At 37.1% G+C, this 22,645-nt stretch overlaps 1 protein-coding gene and 1 long non-coding RNA gene across 3 annotated transcripts in view; one reads left to right on the forward strand and one right to left on the reverse strand.

The window, feature by feature from the left end:
- The window catches only part of Palmd (palmdelphin), a 46,239-nt gene that overhangs the window by 6,801 nt on the left and 16,793 nt on the right, over nucleotides 1-22,645 (reverse strand). For both annotated transcript variants that reach the window (XM_015500849.2, XM_048814392.1), the window contains 4 exons: nucleotides 18,252-18,376; nucleotides 678-792; nucleotides 504-537; nucleotides 266-379 (listed from right to left, as the gene is read on the reverse strand). In XM_015500849.2, the coding sequence (XP_015356335.1) occupies nucleotides 266-379; nucleotides 504-537; nucleotides 678-792; nucleotides 18,252-18,376 (388 nt within the window). The remainder of the gene's footprint in view (nucleotides 1-265; nucleotides 380-503; nucleotides 538-677; nucleotides 793-18,251; nucleotides 18,377-22,645) is intronic.
- Nucleotides 20,753-22,645, forward strand: part of LOC125620110 — a 3,707-nt gene continuing 1,814 nt past the window's right edge. Inside the window, exon 1 of the long non-coding RNA XR_007351686.1 lies at nucleotides 20,753-21,281. This is a non-coding gene — a long non-coding RNA (uncharacterized LOC125620110). The remainder of the gene's footprint in view (nucleotides 21,282-22,645) is intronic.

The following is a 22,645-nucleotide window of genomic DNA, read 5'->3' on the forward strand; positions in this document are numbered from 1 at the left end:
AGCTTAGCTTTTCAGAGTTTCTAATTTCCTTCAAAAGCCTTTATTTTACCCGTTCATGACTAATTTTGTAGGGAATAAAGTGCATGGAATAAATATTGCAACGTCATTATCCCTATCTGTATAAGTGACTGACATACCTCGTGGAAGTTTGTAAAATGGACCATTTCTTAACCTGGGAGCATAAGATGCCACAGCAAGTTGTAAATATATGATGCTGTAAATCTGAAATTGAAGACATGCCATAGAACACAGATTTTTTACATACCTTTTCTGTTTTGTTCATCATCTTCTATTCCTTCATTTCTTTCCTTCCTTAATCTGGAAGGTATATAGGATTTTGGAAGGTCAGGGATATTAGCATAGATATCCTCAATTGATTCTGTAAAATTGATACAAATTAAAATGTGCTTAGGATATATTTATGATAATGTGAAAAAAAATCTCACTGGGCTTGTCAAAAAAAATATCTTATATGACATGAAATAGGCTGCTGAACAACATACCTCCCAATGTTTCTTCCTTTTCCACTTTCACAGACTATAAGAAAAAAAGAATTTGCCATGATTAATTCAGTTTAAAAAATAAAATCTAAATGTGGAAACACTTTGAAAAATTACAAGAGTATTTGTTGACTCATTTGGGAGGGAATCATAGTTTTATGATTAGTTGATACGCACTTTTATTATATCTTCTGTTGTCCTCTCAATTGATTTTAGTTTCTTTAAAATTGCTTCTTCATTGGTTGAGATTTGCAGTTCAGCCTTTTCAAGATCTTGGATATCTTTCTCAAGTCTGACAACAAAAATGATATATTTTTTATTGATTAATACAGTATATATGTAGGGTTGCCAAGTATGTCTTCCTCTTGTATGGACTTTCCTGGGAATACTGCACGTAAGTAGCCAGAAACCTTCTAAGAACAGTGTCACACACAACATCACACCAAGTGTCATGCTTGATACTCCGAAGACACTTAACACCTGATTTTGAATGATTTTAGATTAAAAATTTAAAAAGATTTATTTATTCATTTTTGAACATAAGCACTTCTTAGTTAAAATACTGGACCTTTGTCATATGTTCCTCACTGCAATTACTAAGGTTACTTCCAAATGAAGTAAACCAACTTCTTTTATAAAAAGACGTAAGGTTAGAATTGAACTAAAATGAATGGTACATTTTGTAATTATGCAGTTCAATTTTTTTCTTGCTCAAGACTCCATCTAAATTATTTGAAGAAATAATTATAATTATTAAACTTTATTTAACAATTACAGCTATTTAAGACATAAAAACCCAGTCTATACTAACACTGAAAATGACACTGTTTTATGTTACCTAAGAGTTGTGGTATGTTCTAGTGAGTAAGGCGAACAGATGGGGAAATGGGCACAATCTAGTACAATTTTCTCACTTGCTGTTGTTTATAGAGACTATATTTTTGTGAAAAATGTGCATACATGGTTGGACAAAGTATAAGAAAACTATAAAGCAAAGAGACACATTTGAAGTTGGACTGTTGTAAACATTCTGAGCTGGTATTTTGACCAGCATACAGTAGGCTGTCAGAATCAAATGAACTCCAGGGGGCATCATCATGACCTCTAATCTATAAAAACAGCCAGTGGCAGTCACACAATTACTAAGCCTGGCCCTTGGCAGCCATGAAGCACACATAGTGTCTCGGCCAAATAGTCTAAGCCCCAACGTCAGCTGCCCCAGAGGATAGCTGATTAGAGACAGCAGCTGTCCAGGAGATGACAGCTGTGCATGTTTGTGTTAGTTAACGTAACTGTCATTTTTCTTGGCTTCCTCTTGAAGATGGTCATGGGCCTGGCAGCTCCAAAATCCTGTGCTATTGTTACACCAATAAAAGTCCAAGACATGATCTACTTGGCTGTTCTCCTACTCATTGCTTCAATTTCAAGGTTCTGACTTTGATGCTGCCTTTGCCATTAGTAGGTGGACATTTATAGCTGAGGGGGTTTTCTTGCATATTACAGAAATTCAAGTGAAATGTAGTAGCCCTGATTTCTTAGCAGTTACTAACGTGTGACCACAATTTTTATTAAAATTTCTTTATGTTTCCAGTAGCATATTGGCCAACAGAAGAGTTGTGGTATACATGTTGGTCCACTTTGGTACAGCAGAAAGCTCTGTAGGCAAAGTGATAGACCTGAATTCTGTTGTCTCTGCCTCTCACTATTTAATGACAGCTAACTCCCTTAATCTCCCTGAAACACAGCTTTAAAATATGTACAGTAAGAATAATACTTGTCTTACTAATAAGCATTGTTGTTTATGAAAACAAATTGGATATGGTTGATATCAGATGTCAGTTTATCATGGAATCATTCTTCAAGGTTTCCTGCAGAGACACTGTGCCTGCATCTCATCTCTTTTCATCCTGTCTCACAGGATCCTTTCCTAATGTGCATATTAGAGGCAGTTTACAATGAGGAAACTTTGGGTGGAAATTAAGGGGGCTATAGTCATTGCTGCAAATAGTTTTTGGACCTTAGGACCCAGATGTGGGATCAGGGGAACTTGGGTTTAAATCCTGGTTCATCTACCAACTTTCTTTGTGACTCTAAATGACTCATTGACTTCACCAAGACTCAATGTCTCATTCCTTCATTCATCCATTTAAAATCTTTATTTAGCATCAAATTTGCACCAGAAACTATTTTATGTGCTAGGGTATGACAGTGCACTAAACACAGTCCCTGCCCTCCAGGGGTTTATATTCTAGAGGAGAAAATATACTAATACAGCCTCTGGCAAGCTTTTTCTGCAAAAGGTCAGATGCAAAATATTTTAGGCTTTGCAGTCTAGTCCACATATAGTTTCTATTGTATATTCATTCATTCTTTCCCCTTTTTCCTTTTGTTTTACAACCTTTTAGTAATACTTTTAAAAAAACATTTTTAGCTTGTATCTGTAAAAATACAGGACAGAGTTAGAATTGGTCCTAGATCATAGTTTGCCAACCCTTGTATTAATAAACAAATGGATATATAGAAATGTGTGTGTACATATGCAATAATAAACAAATGTGTGTATATACACACATTTGTTTCAAAGAACACATTTTTTTTTAAAGCAGGATAAGATCTATGAACACCAGGATAAGGGGTACATAACATGGTCAGGGAAGGTCTCTCTAACAGTTACTTGAGGAAATAAATGAGGGTGGGACACAAGAGAATTTCAGTGTGCTCCAAAGAGAGCAAAAAGCAACTATAAGCTTGAAGTAAGAGCAGAGAAAGTAAGGAGGCAAGTGACAAGAAGTGAAGAGGTATGGCAGGTAGCTAGATGGCACAGGGTCTTGTGTATGGAAGGCCTTTGGGAAACCATTGGGAGTGTTGGAATTTACAGAGTTAGATGGGCTGCTGTGGTGAGAACAGGCCCAAGAGGCAAACACGGAGGTTAGTTGTAATAGTTCAGGTGAGGACAGCTTAACCTGGGGTAGTTGCTGGTAGAAGGATGAGAAATGGTTGGATTTTGGAAACATCTAGAAATGTTTACATGGGTGAGAGAGAAAGACAGCTGAGAAGGGTGGCTCCAGTGTTTGTGACCTGAATAATTGGGAAGATACAAATTAAATAGCTGAACTGACACCAGGGAGAGGGAAGGCAGGAGATTAGGGCTGGGGGGACAAGTTCAATTTAAGATAGTCAAGTGTGATATAGAGGAGACAGTTGGATATAAACACCTGGAGCTCAGAGGAGTATGGGTTTGAAGATATAAGTTGGAAAGTTGGTATCTGAAGCCACATTAATGGGTAAGATTTTCTAGAAAATAAGGGAGGTAGTTAAAAATTCCAGGGACTGAGCCTGGGGCAATTCCACAGTTAAAGGTCTGGCCCATTCTAACTTAGGGCTTACTTTAAAAAAACAAAAGAGATTCAGCAAATGCTACTTTCTTCCTGTACCTGTCCCTTCTATTCCTGAGCTCTTGGTTTGCCTGGTCCATGACATCTCAGGGGATTCTGAAATGCTCTGGTATTTGTTTCCCTTTGAAGAAAAGGCCATGGGTAACACCATATGATTCTCATGATTATTTTTAGACTAAAATGGTAAGAATATCAGACTGGAAGCTTGCTGACCTCATCAAAGTATCTGCTAATGAATACTTCTGAAGGTTTTCAAGTCTCGGGTGAAAGCTGCTTTGATTCGGTCTCATGACACATCATGACATGTTTATGAAAACTAAACAAAAACAAACACACACTTCCTTCCCATTCTCTATCACAGTTTCAGCCAACTCTCAGTTAAAAGAGATGATAAGGAAACATCTTGGCGCTAATTAGAATCACAAGCCTGTGACAGGAGATGGTTACTCATGTAGAACGTTTCTTAAAATGTCCACTTAATGCAAAACAGTTTATGATTGCATCTTGATTTGCCACTTTTGTGTATTATTAATGGATAATATAAATATCATTAAGAGATAAACATCAGAGATTTGTTGCTCTAAAAAAACTGTCTAAAAGAGCAGAGTGCAAGTGTTAGTGATGGAAACTTAGAGAATAGTAACTGAGAGTAAGGAACTGGATGCTTCCAGACCTCCCTTCCCCCTCTTAGTCAGAACTCAGAGGGAGCCCCACCATGGAAGAGTGAGTCTGACAATTTTCACAGTCCATAATTCACCAAAATTTTGAGAACCAAGGAGCATAAAACAAAAATTACAACCAGAAGGTGGGGACTACCTTTGTATATCTAGCTCGGTGGTTCTCAGCTGGGGGTTATCTTGATTCCTGAGACTATTGGCAATGTCTGGTGACATTTTTGGTTTCCGTGACTGGGCAGCGCTGTGAGTAGAGGTCAAGGGATGCTGTTAAATATCCTGCAGTGCACAGAATGGTTCTCTCATAACAAAGAATTATCTGGCCCCAAATGTCATTAGTGTTGAGGTTGGGAAACCCTAGACACCTAAGTGGATGACTGGTATGGTATGGGTTCTTGATACCTCCTTTATAAGAGGTTTGTTTATCTTCATCTCTCTAAAATTTAAAAATTTTCTTCATTACTTCTTTCTCTTCCAGTTTTATTCATTTCTAACTTACGTATGTGTGTATCTAGATTTTCCCTACCCTGTTTCAGTGTTTATTGATAGTTAAGAGAGTACTCAATTCTGATTTAAAGCCAAAACCATGCAGGACTTAAATTTGGGACTCATACCCAATCCTTTTCTAAAGGTAGTTTGGGAGAGAGAAAACATTTAACAAGTATAAGAAGTATTGGAAAATATATATGTATGTATATTGTTATGGTTTACATGTGTTATCCCCCAAAAGCTCATGTGTGAAACAATGCAAGAAGGTTTGGAAGAAATATGATTAGGTCATAGCCTTAATCTAATCCGTGAGTTAATCCTGATGAGATTAACAGAGTGGTAACTGGATTCTTTTACATGTATGTAACTGGATTCTTTTACATGTGTGGCTGGAAGAAATGGTTCACTGGGGACATGGCTATGGGGTATATATTTTGTATCTGGAGAGTAGAGTCAGTCTGTTTCTCTGCCTACTGATCACCATGTGAGCTACTTCCCTCTGCCATACTCTATACCCATGATGTTCTGCATCACCTCCAGGCCCAAGGAATGGAACCTGCTATCTATGGATTGAGACCTCTGAATCTGTGAGCCCTCAAATAAACCTCTCCTCCCCTACAATTGTTCTGGTCAAATCCTTTAGTCACAGCTGTGAAAAAAAATTACTAAAACATGTGTATACACACACACACACACACACACAGACGCTCACAGAACCTACATCTGTATGTAAATATGTACACACATGTTTATGTGTGAATATGTGTATGTATAATTTTAAAAATTCTTTTTACAAGGAAAGCTTTTGGGGAGGTTTCAGGGTGATAACTCTTTAACCTTCACCTGCCTATTTTCCAGCTGATGGCTTCGAATTTCCATAAGTACTGCCATCCCCATCTTTAGAAGGTATTACCTTTCCGAATGGGAATTGAGCTCCTTGAAATGCTGATTCAGTTTGGCTGAGAAGCAGGCAACAGAGAAAGAGAAATATCCTTTTTGGTGCCTCCTGGACTGTTAGGTGGGGCTTGATGGATGAGTTAGTACCTCTCACAATTTCTGAGAGGTGGTGGGCAGGCATCATATGCCAATTTAGATAAGCAGAGTACATGAAAAAGGATTTGTAATGTGATCCATTATTGGAATCTTTCTTCTCCTTGCTATTTGCTGGAGAAAAAGAGGGTTATTTTCAAGAGCTCCCTAGGTGAGAGCAGGTAGTTTTCATTTCATGCTCTGTGGTAGTAATAACCTCCCTTAATCATCACAAGATCATATCCCCAATCCAATTCCAACATGCAGTTTTTTGGTCTTAGAAAAAAAGGGACAGCACATAAATGCTGGATGTGTCAAGAAGGAGTTATTTCACAAGGCAATTTTTCTGCAGCTGAGGGTTCATTTATCTCTTTCAGTTTTTGGTGGAGTTAACAAGGACTAACAACCTGATGGTGTTTGCCATTAGGGGCCAAACAGACCACAACTCAAGGTGAAAAAAAAATAATCACAATCCCAGTCCAAAAGTTCATACCCTACTTCCTGTACTTGACTTGTTAGCAATTATAACAACACTGAACACATAATCGCATATGGACATTGTACCAGGCACTGGCCTAATTGGTCCTCACAACAACCCATGAGCTCTGTTATTAGTTCCACTTGAAAGATGAGCAAGCTGGGTGCCTAGCAAGGCCACTGGCCTGGAGACTCATGGGCAACCTGAGGCAGGATGAATTTGGAAGCAGATCTCTGCGTACATAGCCTGAGCTGTTAATTCCTCTCCAATTAGTCACTGTGGAAACAAGACTTAATTCTTAAAATTGATTCTTATAAACTTAGACACAGCATTCATTTTTCTCAGCAGTATAAAAAGACTTCTTACTTTTCATGATAATAATGAAAGTAAGGATGACTTGGCTGGGCCTCGTCAACATGTAAAAGTTCTGATCCAGTACACAGAAAGGTAATATTTCTGTCCTAATCTTTGTTGTATTATTTTGTTGCATTATAATTTTTGTTTGTTTGGTTGGTTTTTTTTTTTTTTTTGGTTATTTGTCTACTTCAAAGAGCCTAGGGTTTTCTAAGATAATGCCACTTTATAGGAGGATTTTTTCTTTCTTTTTGCTTGAACATAAGACTTGTTCAAAGAAGGAAGTGAAGCTGTGTGTCTTAAATATACAGTTGTATACAGTTGTCTAATGCAATTTGATTATAACATTGCAGTTTGGATATAAGCACCAATGCTATGTTTGAAATTAAGTTTATGACTAGCTTTTAGCTATGTTATATTTTCAAAGGATTGATTGGTTACTTGCATCTCAGTGGCCCAAGTGCTCTTGTTAAAAGCTAGTATTAGGGCTGGGGCTGGGGCCCAGTGGCAGAGTGCTTGCCTAGCACGTGTGAGGCACTAGGTTCAATCCTTAGCACCACATAAAAATAAACAAATAAAATTTCTGAAACATCAAAAACAAAACAAAACAAAAAGACCTAGTATTACACCCAAAGAGAGGTTCCAGTCACTATTCTCTGACATAGCCTGAGTCAGCAGGTATTAGACCCAGGCTGTGCTACTACAGTACCTCTGAGGCTAGCTGATGGAAGTGCTAGAACCTCCCACCCCCTTGCTTCCCGACCTTCCCTAAGCTAATCAAAAAAGGATCCAATTTCTTCTGAGATTCACAGGCTCTCAGAATGTCTTGAGCCTGTGTTGAGTTCTGCTTCAAGTGGCAAGCAATTTTAACTCCTCTGATTTCTCCTTGGGCCTAGAGATTCTCTCCTTTTCATCCTAAATCTTGGGAGAATGGGAGGTAGCTAGTGGTTTAACCGTATTTTGTGAGTTTTTGTGCGAAGGCCCGCTTTTTTAGGGGAAGAAAAGACTCCTTCCAGCTCTACCCAAGGAAATAGAAAATGAGTCCATATGGCTAACACGCTTGAATTAATCATTTGCCCCTCCAACTTTAGATTTCTCATTCGGAGAAAAATAATAGTATTCCTTAAGCATTGTTGTAAGGAGGTAATTGAGATAGTGATTGTTGCACAGGACTTGATATAGAAGAGCTCCTTAAATAAGTTTAGTTTTCCTTTTCCTCAGTCTACTTGGGAAAGGAGACCATCTTTGGGTACCTGTGGGTGAGAAAATCTGCTGACTCAGGGATTTGATCTTTGACGTTAATAGAATGATTTTAGAGCAAGCATGGTCCTAATGCAGCTACAGACATGCAACCTGTTCTTGAAAATAATTTTCTATTTAGAAAACCTCAACATTGTTCCAACATTGTCAGAATTGTCATAATATTTACAATAGTATCTATTTAATAAATGTTGGCAGAAAGAATATTCTAGTCTATCTTGATGACCTGCTGTTTCTCCCTGCACCCCACTTCATTCCCCTTTTCTTTTTAGTAATAGAACTCCCTGGTTTGTGTGTGTGTGTGTGTGTGTGTGTGTGTGTGTGTGTGTCTAGGGGTATATGAGTGTGTCTTCCTCATTATCTTGCTATAGACTACATTTTCAACTCTGCTTTGCATTTAGATGGTGTGTGTAACTAAATTCTGACTGATAGTAGACTTATGCAAATTTCAGGTCATAGCTTTAAAACGGAGCTGTTTGCCCTGTATTTATCTTCTCTTTCTTAAACTGGATATAGATGTGGTGATAAACTGGCTTTGGCTACACTGCCAAGAGCATCCCTTAGAGAGTAGCAAAGCAGCAGGACAGGAAGGAAAAGGATCTTTCTACAATCCTTATAACATTGTTGCTGTCTTCCACTTCAGTGTTTACCAGTTAGGATTTTTATGTGTGTGAGAGAAATGAGCCCATCCCATTTAAACTACTGCTCTTAATCAATCTTTTAAGCCAACAAAACCAGTATATAAACGATTGCATAACTTTATGTGGGATGAAGCATAGTTTGACAGATTTTATGAGATTTTTCGTTAATTTTCAGAATTACTTGTATCTTTCATTTCTGATCATTAACTAGTGAAAACAGAACAATGAATCCACCTTTGCTCTTAGGAGTTCCAAGAATTTATGATTCTACATGACAGGTAAAATCTAATACAGTTTATAATGATAGGTAATATTTTGGGCACTTTTAAAATTTTTTAAAATTTTTAACAGATAACTAATTTCAATAGCTAAAATTTGCAATGAAAAAAGAAAGGTCTATTTATTTTTTTGCTAAATAATAGTTCATCTAACTGAATGTTTTTGGAAACCCAATGGATATTATTGGGAACACATGGTTGATAACTTTAGTCAGGTAATTTTGAGTATACTATAGTAGTCATATGTAACAGGCAGATAAGTTATTACTAATGGGTCAGAGTTTAAGGGTACTGTAGTGCCAAACTATACTTTCTCAATAAAAATGAGGGTATGTAATCTCATAGAAGGTAGAATTTTAAAATTTTATTTTAACACTTTGGGGTCTGGTAAATTTTGTTGAATATTTAGTGAAACTTTATTAAGAGCTGATTGCATGTCAGACATTTTCTTCACTTAACTGAAATAAAAGCATGTCAAAAAAGATGAAGAACATTTCTATGCACAGACATGTAGAAAGAACAAGAGCTGCCTGGGAATCAGCCATTGTCAAAGGGCATGTGTATAATTAGGAAGATCTAACCTACCAGAGTAAACAGTCACATGCTAAGGACAAGCATGCCAGAGAATTAAAGGGCATTTGTCAGACAGCAAGCACAGTTTGCTGTGAGCCAGATCTGTTGCCTCTAATCCTGAGCCTTTAAGAACAGGACAGTCAATACGACGCCGCAGCTTTAAGATAAGTAGAAGCAGAGAGCCAACACAACAGGGGCACTGAAATAAGTGTGTTTGTTCTGATGATTGGAAGCAGCAGATTCTTAGAAAGTCGAATAATTTGTAATTACATGTGAACTGCTAGTGCATGGATGAATCTTATGTTTATATATCTGTAAATATTAATAATTTTCTGATGGGAAGATGATACTATCATGCTTTGAAACTGCTGTGTATGGTGATTACATTAGAAAAAAATGACTTAGAAAAGCTAACCCTCTCAATCAGAATAATATTTTGTAAATGAATAGTTTCATTTTCCATAGAAAATATGAAACAATCCCAACTATTCAGGAGGCTAGGCAGGAAGATCACAAGTTCAAGGCCAACCTGGGCAGTTAGCAAGATCTTGCCTCAAAATAAAATTTTGAGAGAGGTCTGGTCAGTGGTAGAGCACTTCCATAGCATGTGCAAGACCCTGGGTTCAATCGCAGCACCTCCCATAGGAAACCAAATGTGAATAAGCCACTATAATATGAAAGTTGTAAATATAGTGTGTGTGTGTGTGTTTGTGTGTGTGTGTGTGTGTTGTGTGTGTGTGGGGGGGAGATAGTAGAGACTGAACCTGGGGACACCCTTTCACTGCTCTTTATCCCCATCTCTTTTTATTTTTTATTTTGAGACATGGTCTCACTAAGTTGCCTAGGCTGGCCTTGAACTTGAATTCCTCCTACCTCAGTCTCTGGAGTCACTGGAATTACAGGTGTGCATCATTGTGCCTGGCACAAATGTAATTTTCAAATGAATGTCAATAAACACATTCTTTGAATGTTGGTGTGACATCGGGATTTTGTTAGTTTTGAGCTTCTCAAATGCTCTGGCAGAACAGAAGCTGAGTATGTGCGGTTTTTAATTAGGGCACGCAGAGAATTGTGTAGTACATGTCAAACATTTAATAAGAGCCAAATAATTGTAATAATAATTCAATTTGACCTCTAGTCAGTTGTCATCAGTTTCTCAAATGACTTTTAAGTACTGTTGTAGCCAGAACATGGGAAGTTCACTCATGTGCTCACGCATGATTCTGGTAGGCACTTTTTGTTATTTGAAAAATTTGTGAACAAAAATATTTCTAGTGAATAAACCATTTGTAACCATATAATGAGTGGAAAGACATATTCAGTGATGTAGACAGCCACTGACTTCCTCTATTCATAAATAATCACTGGCTTTGAGCCTTGTAACCCTTAACATTTATCTCTAATCATAGAGCCGTCACTATATTTCCTATGTTCCATTCACTTCATTTTTGCTTTGCTTCTTAGTGTTAATTGTTCATATTTGAAACCAAGAACAGAATTTTGTTATTTGAAGACTGACAAATATAAATTCCAATCCTAATATAACAGAACAACCAACAATGACCAGTTAACTTTGGGTGGTCTAAATGCACTTAATGACATTTGCCTTATTGCAGACAAAGAATGCATTGAACATGTGGGTGTAGATGTTTTCTGAGCTGGTGGAGTTAGTCACAGGGACTTCTGGGGAATGGAGAAACCTAGGCCCTATGGCAGCACAGATTCTCTCTGATGCAATGTTTGGTTTTGAACATTTTTTATTCTGTTACCAAAACTTGGAGGATGGATTACTGCAAATAATTCAGCCCCCACTTTCTGGATTGCTCAGTTGTGCCTTTGTTCTTTCTTTACTCATGTCCACATGGCCAGAGATCTATGACATCTCAGCTAATGGTCTTAAATTTGTGTTTTAGAGCACTGAGTATCATTTTGAATGAGAAAAATAAATGTAAAAGCACTTTGGAAAGTTAAAGGATCTGAAAAGAGATAAACACAAATGTAAATTTGCTTTGAAGAGCTTGCGATTCTGGAATTGCCTCTAGAAGATCAGAAGACTTACATATGGCAGGTTTGCAATAATGAATTTAACCAATTACAGGAGGGATGAGGGGAAGAATTTGGAGTCAGAAAGAACTACATGTGACTCATGGTATGGCTATTACTGGATTTTTAGCTTTATATGCTTTAGCATCTTCATAAAATTAGTCTAACTAAACTTCCAATAGCAAATTGTCATTATTAGAATAATGTTAATACCCTAAGATAAGCTCCATGAAGGGTAGCTGCTACTGAATTGAAGTGGGGTGCAGGAAGGGCCCTCAGAGGTTATTCTAATCTACTTTTCAGCCCACCAAGAAGGTGGTTCTGTGTTTATTCTGGCTCCTTTTATTATTATTATTATTATTATTATTATTATTATTATTATTATTATTATTTGGTGCTAGAGATTGAATCCAGGGCCTTGAGTATGCAAGGCAAGTACTTCTACTAACATACAGATGGGATCGTTAGGTATGAACAAGAGAGCATGCTAGGAGGTGGGGATAGAACATAAAAGGGTATTTGAAGAGGAGAGAAAGTGAACAAAGTCATGATGGAATGTTAAAACATGCCATCAACAGTTGCCTCCAGCCCCAGGGCACCACTATACATAGCTTTGCCCTTGACACAAACAGAGTTGGATGTTGCTTCTTCTTCTTCGGGGTGTGGGGGGGGATGCTGGGAATTGAACCCAGGGACTTGTGTACACTAGATTATTCTTTACTTTTTAAAGATATTCAGGGCTTTCTTTTTGTTTATTAGAGTTTGAGTCATTGTTTAGGCTTTTTCCTGGTCCTCTTAAAGAGATATTATTTTTAAGTTCATCTGTCGCCCATCCATTCATTCTCAATTCTCTCATTCATTCATGTATCAAGCTATGTATTCACAGGTATTCCAGCCATGGGCTAGGCTTTGTACTAGGGGCTTCTGTGTGTGTGCATGTATGTTTTAGTGGGGTGGAGTGAGTAGATGCCTTCCTTTATTTTTGCTGGAAGTTTGGTTTACTTAGCTTCTTTTGTTAAAATCAAAATGAAACTCCTGTATTAAAAATAACCAGACTAGCGGGGAAATTAAAAACAACAACAGATGAACTATCACAAATCTGGTAAACCAATTAGTCAAATATGGAGAGTGAAAAACATGCTTGAAATGATTTTGACTCATATAATTACCTCAGAATAATTTCTTAAGTGTTTCTAGGCAACAGCAAATTTAATAAGAAACAAATGGTGGATTTTTTTTCCCTTCTCCTTTTTCCCCTTTCTCTTCTCTTTCATGTTGTCATGGAGAGCAATCAGCCTGTCTATCTTCCTGCTATATAGTATTAGATATGGTTAGCTGGGTTGGAGTGGGGAGGCAGAAACACCTAGAATGTGGTATTATTCATGCAGACCTCCCACTTGTGTTTGATGAGACATTAGTTCCATTAATATGCACTTGGCCTGCATAGGTAGTTAAATCATTTGGTATGGATTAAACTTGCATAGGGATCATAATGAACTAAACTTTGATAGACATTACCAGTAACAAAAACATCTGACCTATTTCTACATCGATATTTTGAATTCCCTTTTGAAATGGAGTCTTTTGAGTTAACTGATTATTGCTTTAGATGATGCTGAGCAAAATTCTTTTTCTTGTATTCCATCTCCATTTGTGGAGGAATTTTCCTTGTTATGTGGGATGTGGCTCCAGCTGCCCTGACAGCTCAGTTTTTCTCATGACACACAGTCACTTAGAAATCCAAAGCTTCACATGCAAACTTTGCCCTTTCATACTACATGTAGAAACCAGTTTCTAACTATTTGGGGACAAATAAAAGTTTATTAAAAGAAGGCAGAAGGTCAGAAGGGTATTTTGGAATATATAAAAAAAATAACCTTACTGGAGAACATTTAATCATAAGTAGCTTATCCTGCTTAAAGGGAATGCAGTGTAATTGCATCATTCTCCTTGAGAGTTAACCTTTTACATTTTATGCTTATGACATTTCTGTCAGGCACTCTGTGTGCTTCAATTAAAGTCAAAGGTCTCTGGACACAGTTCAAGAAGTAGAAAATGTCTGGAGGGGAGCTTGATGCAATTTGGCAGAGGGAGGTAGGTCATGAGAGTTGCAGGGCAGCTGGAGAGAAGAACCCAGCATGTGAACACAAGGTTCCTTTGGTGACTTCTTGGGGATGCCTGGGGTATCATTCTGGGTGTGGGGTGTTGGACAGAGGTCAGCAATGGAGAGCCAGTACAGGATTTGTCCACATGGATGTTTGGAGGGAGAAGTTGGTGCACCTGTGCCTGCCATCAGAAAGTACATGGTTTAGTGGTCCCAGGAAGAACAGGGCTCATTTGGGAGGCAAACTGAAATCTATTTAAGCAAAGTGATTCAGAATGATATGTTCCATACAGATTTCTTCTGGGAACATTGCCTCCTAAGATATTAGACAAGGCATAAGGCAAAATACTCAACAGTATTGTTCCATGGCTTAGAATGTGACCCAAAGAGAAAAACAGTGGAAATCCACTTATTTTGTGAAATGTTTCTGCTCTTCAGAAGAGAAGATTAGAGGATGTATAAGAAGATGTGCTTGAATTAAAGGTTATGTGTGAGTCAGGGAATCTGTTGTGTGTTTTTCACATGTTAAATATTTAGGTGAATGTCTTTATGAGGTGATGCATTTAAGTGTGAAATCATATCATGGCCTGGAAATAAAAAATGCTATAAAAATGGATTGTACAGGATTTAGCTTTTTGTGTGTATGTGGTACTGGGAATTGAACTCAGGAGTGCTTTACCACTGAGATATATCTCCAGCCCTTTCTATTTTATTTTGAGACAGTGTCTCAGTAAGTTGCCAGGTTGACCTTGAATTTGGGATCCTCCTGACTCAGCCCCCAAGATCCTGGGATTAAAGTCAGGCACTATCATACCTGGTAGAATTTAAATTTTGTAAAAATTTTCTGCTGGATCTAAGGCACTGTTTTACTTCTCAATTAGGAATTGTAACTAGGATTGAAATTGTGGCTCTTAACTTTTTAACTATGTAACAGAGTCAGTTGGACTCTATAAATTTTCCTCATGTTAAATGTTACTTACCTTAAAGAGTGATTGTGAGAATTCAACGAAATAATAAGTATGAGTAATGCTTGGTCCACAGCAAATGTTCTACAAAAATTAAGCCCTATTAGCATTTTAGATTTTGAGCCATAAAGAAGAATTCATCAATTATTTCCTATTGGAAAGAATTCTAGTTAGGTGGTATTCTCAGTTTTTACAAAGAAAAATATTCTTTGCATTCAAGAGAAAGATCTTGGCTGATAAATAAGAAACATCTAAATAAAGTTCTGAGTAATATTCTAATTTTAATTATTTTTATTTTTAATAAGGAAGAGCATGGGATATTTTTTAACACCTACCATGTAATAGGCAGGGTGGCATTGCTTTATGCACAGTGCTTCTGTGAGCTGGCTACATTTGACTCACTATTACAGGGAAGGAAACTGAGGCTCGCCAAGGTGAAAGAACAAGGCCAAGCTTTCGTATTATGGTTAGCAAAACAGAGATTTGAATGCCAAAGGCTGTGCTCTTTCAGCCCATGACACATAAGTATGGACAAAGAAGGAATGAAAACTTCATGTGCAAAATCCGAGGTGATTACAGTGTTTCTGTTTTGATTCAACTCTTATTCTCTAGCTGAGGAGCTAGGTAGAAAGGCCAATAGCAGAAAGGCCAAATTCACCCCTGAGCAGGCACCTAAGTGAAAGGGTAAATCACATGCAGGGTTTGGGTTACTTTCCCTGCTTAGGCAATGAGACAGTTCTGCTTAGTTCAACTTCATCAGGTGGCTTGATTGCTATTCAGAACTAGCAGGAAATTGCTCTGGTTTAGTTGATAATAAAAGCTTCTTAGGCACTGTGAGTAGCTGTTTAGGCAAAGATTGAATTTAAAAAAAAATGCACCTGATTATTTCGTAGCTTTAGAAATATCGGAGACAAAAATGTTCAATTATCAGGTAAAGCTGCTCAGGCAGTGTGATTTCTATAATGAGGGGCAGTTGTGGAGGCTGCTTAATGTAGACAAGGCACACATATTTCTTGTCTTCCTATGTTGCTTTGGAACATTCTGTTCCTTCCACATTTTTCACCAGATAAACATGCCTCTGTGAACCACAAGGAATGCAAATTCTTTACTAATTCTTTGCAAATACATTTCTTTCGGACTGTTCCTTAACCAAAGCAGTTTGCTGATTATAAGTGATAACACTTGTCCATGATCAGGTGTCTTACCATTTCCTGAACATTTACATCTACATCTCTCACTTCATTTTCTAGCTGAGGAGCACTGACCTTCCCTTGCATTAGACTAAAGGCTACTCATAACTGACCCTGTGGTCTTAATTCAGTCTTTACCTTCTCTAAGTCTATTTTCTCACCTATCAAATGAAGGTATTGATGCTTTTAAATTTTTATTTATTTGTTTTAGAATTGCCATGAGTATTTAGTGACAATGTAAATGCATGTGTTTTGTAAACTGTACAAAGCCCTTCAGAATGAACCATTATTGTTATTATTCATATTGGTGGACTAAAATAATTTGGTGTTTATTTAGGACTAGTGATGTGTTAATAGCATCCTGAAGACCTAAAATGAAGTTGTATTGAGATGCCAGAAATTGTACCAAATAACAGGTAGTTATTTGGTACTTTAAGAGAGTAGAGGGACATGGAAGAAGATCCCCCAATGTGATAGGAGGTTTTGCAGAAAGGAGAATAAAGGGACAGATCATGCTTCCAAGACTTATCATAAGAGGTAACACTTTTTGTGTTCACAGAGGTTGCTGCGTGATGTTGTTTGATAGGCAGTGTAGGGTAGTCAGATGAAATAGTTCTGATCTGCCTCTTTCTAGTTGTGTGACTTCCTTAATCTTTCTTCAAGAAATGAAGTTCAACCCTTGGTAATTTGCAGTACATTTGTTTTGGTATAAAACAATAAAAAATCTGTACAACTCAAAAAAAAAAAATGAAGTTCATACCTACCTCACAGGGTTATGAAGATTAAATGGGATAATATATGTAAAGTGCTGGGAGCATAATATACATCATTTAAATACCTCTCCTCCTTATCCTCTTCTAGTTTTGGTCAGACAGGAGCTGTCACTAGACAGGCCTCTGTCAGTACTGGTAGAAGCTTATGTGCTTCTGAGAGCATTCAGGCAAGGTCCAAAAGCAATCAGAAGAGTCTTAGTAAGTACTTGGGATTACTCAGAATGCTGCCCAAACCCGTTCATGGAGCTTGAGCATATGTAGCCACTTCAATTATCATCAGGTACAGAGAAAGTTGTAGGTGTTCAGTAGGTGGAAAGACTGAAAAGAAGCTGTGAGGGAAAGCAAGGAGGTGTCTGTGCAGCGGGAAGGGCTTACAGGGATTAACTCTGGACTCCTTGGGAGATAAGGATTCCATGCTGAGGAAGAAGGGAAGTGATCATCAGCTGAAGCCAGACTTGGTAAGAAGCTCTTGCTAAGAGAATGGAGTTTTCCAAACTGTAGGGCTGATTTATTTATTTATTTATTTTTAAAGCATTTATTGTCTACTGTTTGGAAGCACTCCACGTCTTTGAGCAAATAACTGAGGGGTTTATAAAAATAGATGTTTAAATTATATAACTTCTTAAGAATTGTGAATTTCAGAAAAACAGCTAAATAGGGATAAGCAATGATTTTAGCTATTAAAAACACAAATGGGTAATTAAGCTAATAAGATGGAAATAATTTTTTATAAAGGAAGGTTTTTTTATAAAACCGTGTTGTCCATTTTGGAAAATGACTTTTGCCTTTCCAATATCTGATTCTTCATGCTATCTTTTTGTGTGTGGGGGGGATAGTACTAGTAATCTCACCTTATATATTTGAGCTTTCTGTTTTTTGTTTTTTGTTTTCAAGCCCATTATCTCTTTTTAAGGTATGGTAACCTGATGACTGTACTTGTTCCACCAGGAGTTGCTGACTGTGCGTGATGGGAAGGAAAGGAAATGGAGAAATGAGATGAACACCTGTGGCCACATGGTCACAGAAGTAGAAAAGGGCCCCTGTATCTGATATCTTCTCTTCCAAAATAGAGTGGGGTTGGTGGGGGAGAGGTCTGATGGAGAGACAATGCAAACACACCAGTAGACCTGTCACTTGTTTTCAGGTGAGAGTGGGGGCTGGCCCTGGGAAGAAGCACAGTTTTTGATGCATCTGCCATATGCCAAGTAGATGCATAAATATTTTAGAATCTGCTCAACAACCCTGAAGATAGGTAATTACAGGACATAGACTCAGAGAGGCATGGGTAACTCACCAATATATGTTTAAAAATAGCGTTGAGATATTCAGGAGACATTTAAAGTAACATTTCTATTTCTGCCTGCTGGTGTGTTTCCCTAGTCATTTTTGGAAATAAAAATGGAAGGTGTGATTCTACCCCTTAAACTGAGAATAGCTTGCTACACAAACACATGATACAAAGACAAAGGAGAAGGCAATCGTGGGGTATCTCAATGAGGTCCTACCTGAGGATACTTTGTTCTAGAACCTGGATCTGGTACTGGTCTTGCTGATTTTGCTTCTTCATCTCTTCCTGTTCTTTCCCACTGGTGATTCCATCGAGAAGCCATTTCTCCCTCAAGGCCTTTTTCTGGTGTCAGGAAACACACACACATGTTCTCTAGTCAATAACTTAAATAAAAATCTCTTCTTTCAAATCTTATGAATTTCAATAGTGGACATGTTAAAGAAGAATTATTTTCTCCCATTGCCTTGCCCGAAAAAAAATCTGTCATTTCCCTTTTCATAACCTTCTTGATCCCCTTCCAAAGCCATGTTTTCTGTATCTAAATCCTATTTACCTTTCGAGGCTTAGTGTCAGACTCCTCCAGCTCATGAAGACCCCAGCCCCCTCCCTCCCTGGCAGCCCCATCCTCACCCTCTAGAATCATGCTGTGCTGTATGTTTATCACAGTCCTGTAGAGACCTCACAATGTGATGTCTTTACTGTTATTTCTTTGGTTGATGGCTGTATGTCTTGTGTTCTTAACAAAGTTCAAAATTCCATGAAGTCATTTTGATGTTCACACCATGACCTCACATAATAACCTTTTCTGGGACTAATTGAAATGGTGGGCAAAACAGAAGGCTGCTATTGTATCTTGGGCTGCAGAACAAGGTAAACTTAGTTTAAGATACAATAGCAACAACACTCAGCACTCCTTCTCTCTTCTGGGAATCTCCCTGGTTCTAGACATTCTTAAATCCAGCTTCCTACCTGTTCCCATAATATGATGCACAAAATTCATGGCTATACCTAAACATTGATGAGTTGATTTTTTTTTTGTCAACTTTAACAACACAAAAAAGATATGTTTCATCATATGTAAAAAAATCTTTTGAATTTACTTGAAAGAATCAAACTGATGAGCCTAAGAAAACTTAAAACAATGAAAGAGATCTAGAAACTTTGGAGGGGCTTTAGCTAGCATCCAGCCCATGTCTCAAGTGGAAACTGTATGATATATAATTCTATTATTATCAAAGAGTTGGAGCTTCTTCCCTTCTTCCTGATTTAAAAAGGGCTTCACGTGTATTCATATGTATCTAATCTACCTTTCTACATTGTTTGCTCAGTTATTCAATTATTCTTTGGGGAATCACTATGCCTATAATGATGAGGAGATTGTAGGAACTTTATTTTCTGGGACTTCTTTCTCTTATATTACAATTAAAATGAGAGCAAGTAAGAAAAATGTTTTTTTCTCTTTCTAAAGGATGATAGAATTAATACCACTGAAATAGAAATATATTTGAGTTGAAAAAAGTTAATTAGCCTTGGTTATGCTTGATAATTACAAAGGTTATCTTAAGAAAGACAATGTTTTTCAAACGATTATTTAAAATCCAACAGTACACTAATTGCAAATAAACATCATATGGAATGGTAGTTTGAATAATGAATAAAATTCAGATGGCTTTAGTTAAAGCAGTGAGGTACATGGAAGTTTACAGGTACACAGGACACTACTTGAAAGCCACAGGACCCAAGTGACAAAGAACCTCAGCCCAGATCATCACATTTGTGTTGACCTTGTCAGAGTTTGCAGCAATTGCATGTGGACCACACACTCCAGAAGAGCAATGTTACTGCATTCTGCCACAGGAAGATTCTTTCCCCCAGTGTTAACTTGACCTCTTATTATAGCTGGTTAGTTGTTTGCAAAAACGTTTCTCATAGACCTAGTAAATGTTACTAATAGAGGTCAAGATTTGGCTCCTGAGGTTAAAGATGTCAAGAAAATCTAAATATATCAGCATTTTAAGAATTCATTTTGATTTTAACTTATTTTTGTTGATGGCATTTGAAGATAGCTAATGTATAATAAAGAAGACAGATAATGCCTATCAAAGTAAGTTACAGGGCTTAAGAACTATCCATGAGGATAGTTCAGTCAGTTGCATGCTTAGATCTATAACAAGCACTAGGATGGCACAGTTTATGATGTTGAATTGCAGACAGAGGTGAATGAACTGGTAACATGATTAGCTGAACTTTGGGCTACATTCTTGATTCTTAGTCTGGTTAAGAACAAGAATAATTTTAATCGAAGATTTACAAAACTTTGTCTATACTTCACAAACTGTCATTTATCCCTGCTTTAATTTAAATATCAAATATACAATTTGAATGTGCACTCAAAATGATCTGGTAAATCACATATTGGAGTGCACAAAACAGTTATTTTACTTTTATGCCATAGTTTAGACTTTAATCTTTGTATGTGAAGCTAATGAATATAAGAAAATCTATTTCACTATAATAAAACGGAGAATTAAAAACCATATGAACTGAATGAAAGTATAAGTTACCTGCAGGTGATAGAAAAATCTTTGGCAGTTTTTAAGGAAAAGGTTTTCCTGAAGCAATTCTACCCAGCAATTTCAGTAAGCTTTTGGGATAAATTGATTTTTTCATACTGTGAATGAATGGATTTACAGGAAAGGACAATTCTCTGGACAGTATATTTTGTGTTTCTTGGTGGTGTGAGATTGTGATGCTATTACTAGGCAAAAAGATCCCTAGTGTGCAAATCCCAGAGTTGTTTGAATATTGGAATGAGAACGTCCCTGGAAGTTCCCTGTGTAGTGGTCCTGGGTATGATCATCAGGATCAGAAGCAAGATCATAGTGAGTTACTGCAACTATTTTGAAATGTTTGTATGCTGATGCAGGAGGAACACTTTGTAAGTGCTTATGCTTATGTTGTTAACTGTGCCACTAAAGTGTAATAAAAAGTTTGCATCAGGAAGTGGTAAGGACAGTCACAGCAACGAGAACAAATGGATAGAGAAGAAAACCAGAAACTGGTGTTAACTATAGAGGCCACTAGAACTTTCTCGACTTGGTGAACATATTGTAGAATTAATTTTTAAAATACTTTTGCACATTTTTGAATGCTGATTTGGATTTATGCCTGGTTGCTGTTTGGCATAGCAAACTATTTCTGCAAACTTGGAAAAATATCCTCTATTCAAATAGACACTCTTTCCTCTGTGTTTTTATGACTTCTACAGTGTGCTCATCATAGGATGTCATATGAGTTTCTGTGTCAGTTATCATTTTTAGGGCACAGGTCAAATTTTATTTATTTTAAATTCTTAGTGTCCAATTTAGTACCTTGCACATAATGAGTGTTTAATAAATGTTCATGTACTTCAAGGCCCTCTGTACAACCGTATATATTCTACTTACTGGTTAAGACCCAACTTAAATTTCACATCATTTAAAAAAAGTTTTTTTTTTTTTAGTTATACATGGACTTAATATCTTTATTTTGTTTTTTTATTTTTTGATGTGGTACTGAGGATTGAACCCAGTGCCTCACACATGCAAGACAAGTGCTCTGCCACTGAGCCACAACCCCAGCCCCAAATTTCACATCTTTCACAAAACTTTGACCACCTCAGATTAAGAAATTTATTTTTATACTTCAATTTAAATTAAGCATCATCATTTAACTTATTTTGCTTATTTAATCTTGAATTTTCCAAATTAGGAAAATATATCATTTCCTCCTCCCCCTCACCTCCATTCCTTTGGGTCAAGCACAGCTTTGGAAGTTGGATATCAACTTTGTGTGAAAAAAATGGAAACCTCTTGCTCCTGGCACAAGCAGACATGGGCCAGAGTAAACAGTTGGCAAGGAAGTGTGGGCAGGATTTCAGCACCTCCATTTGTACTTTTGCAGTACACAATCTGCACAACTGTGTTTGGCTGTCCAAAGCATGATAAATGTTTTGATTGGATTAGGTTAGGAGAGGTCTTCTGGTTCCAGAAGGAAACCGATAAGGAAGATCATATATTACTTTCTGGTCTGTTTTTGACAAGTACTAAAATGAAGTGCCACCTCAAAAATGGACCTATCAGTAAGTCAGGCTTTTCCTATGTGAAACTTACTTCCAAAATGAACTGAGGCCATATTTAAACCTTTATTTTACTGTGAGCTCTGCTTTTATTTGCTACCCATTCTGCAAGAATCGCAATTGCCATATGCTGGAGAGCTATCAGTTTACTCAGACACAGGAAGCTGTTCTCTGCCAGAACCAAATTGTATAAAAATGTGTGTGTGTGTGTGTGTGTGTGTGTGTGTGTGTGTGAGAGAGAGAGAGAGAGAGAGAGAGAGAACGAGCGCACACAAATTCTCAAATTGTTGTTTGGGTTTAGAAATGATCTATTTCAAATATTGTTCTAGATTTGACATATTTCATTTGAATTACATTAAGATAACTTGGTATAATATGTTTTCATTTCATCAATTTTCTAGGAATATACATTACATTTCTTTTGTGTTTACTACTCATGTATATCTATGTGTGTGTATATATATATATATATATATATGCGTGTGTGTTTATAT

The sequence above is a fragment of the Marmota marmota genome, unplaced genomic scaffold (assembly GCF_001458135.2).
Source record: "Marmota marmota marmota unplaced genomic scaffold, marMar, whole genome shotgun sequence".
NCBI lineage: Eukaryota > Metazoa > Chordata > Mammalia > Rodentia > Sciuridae > Marmota > Marmota marmota.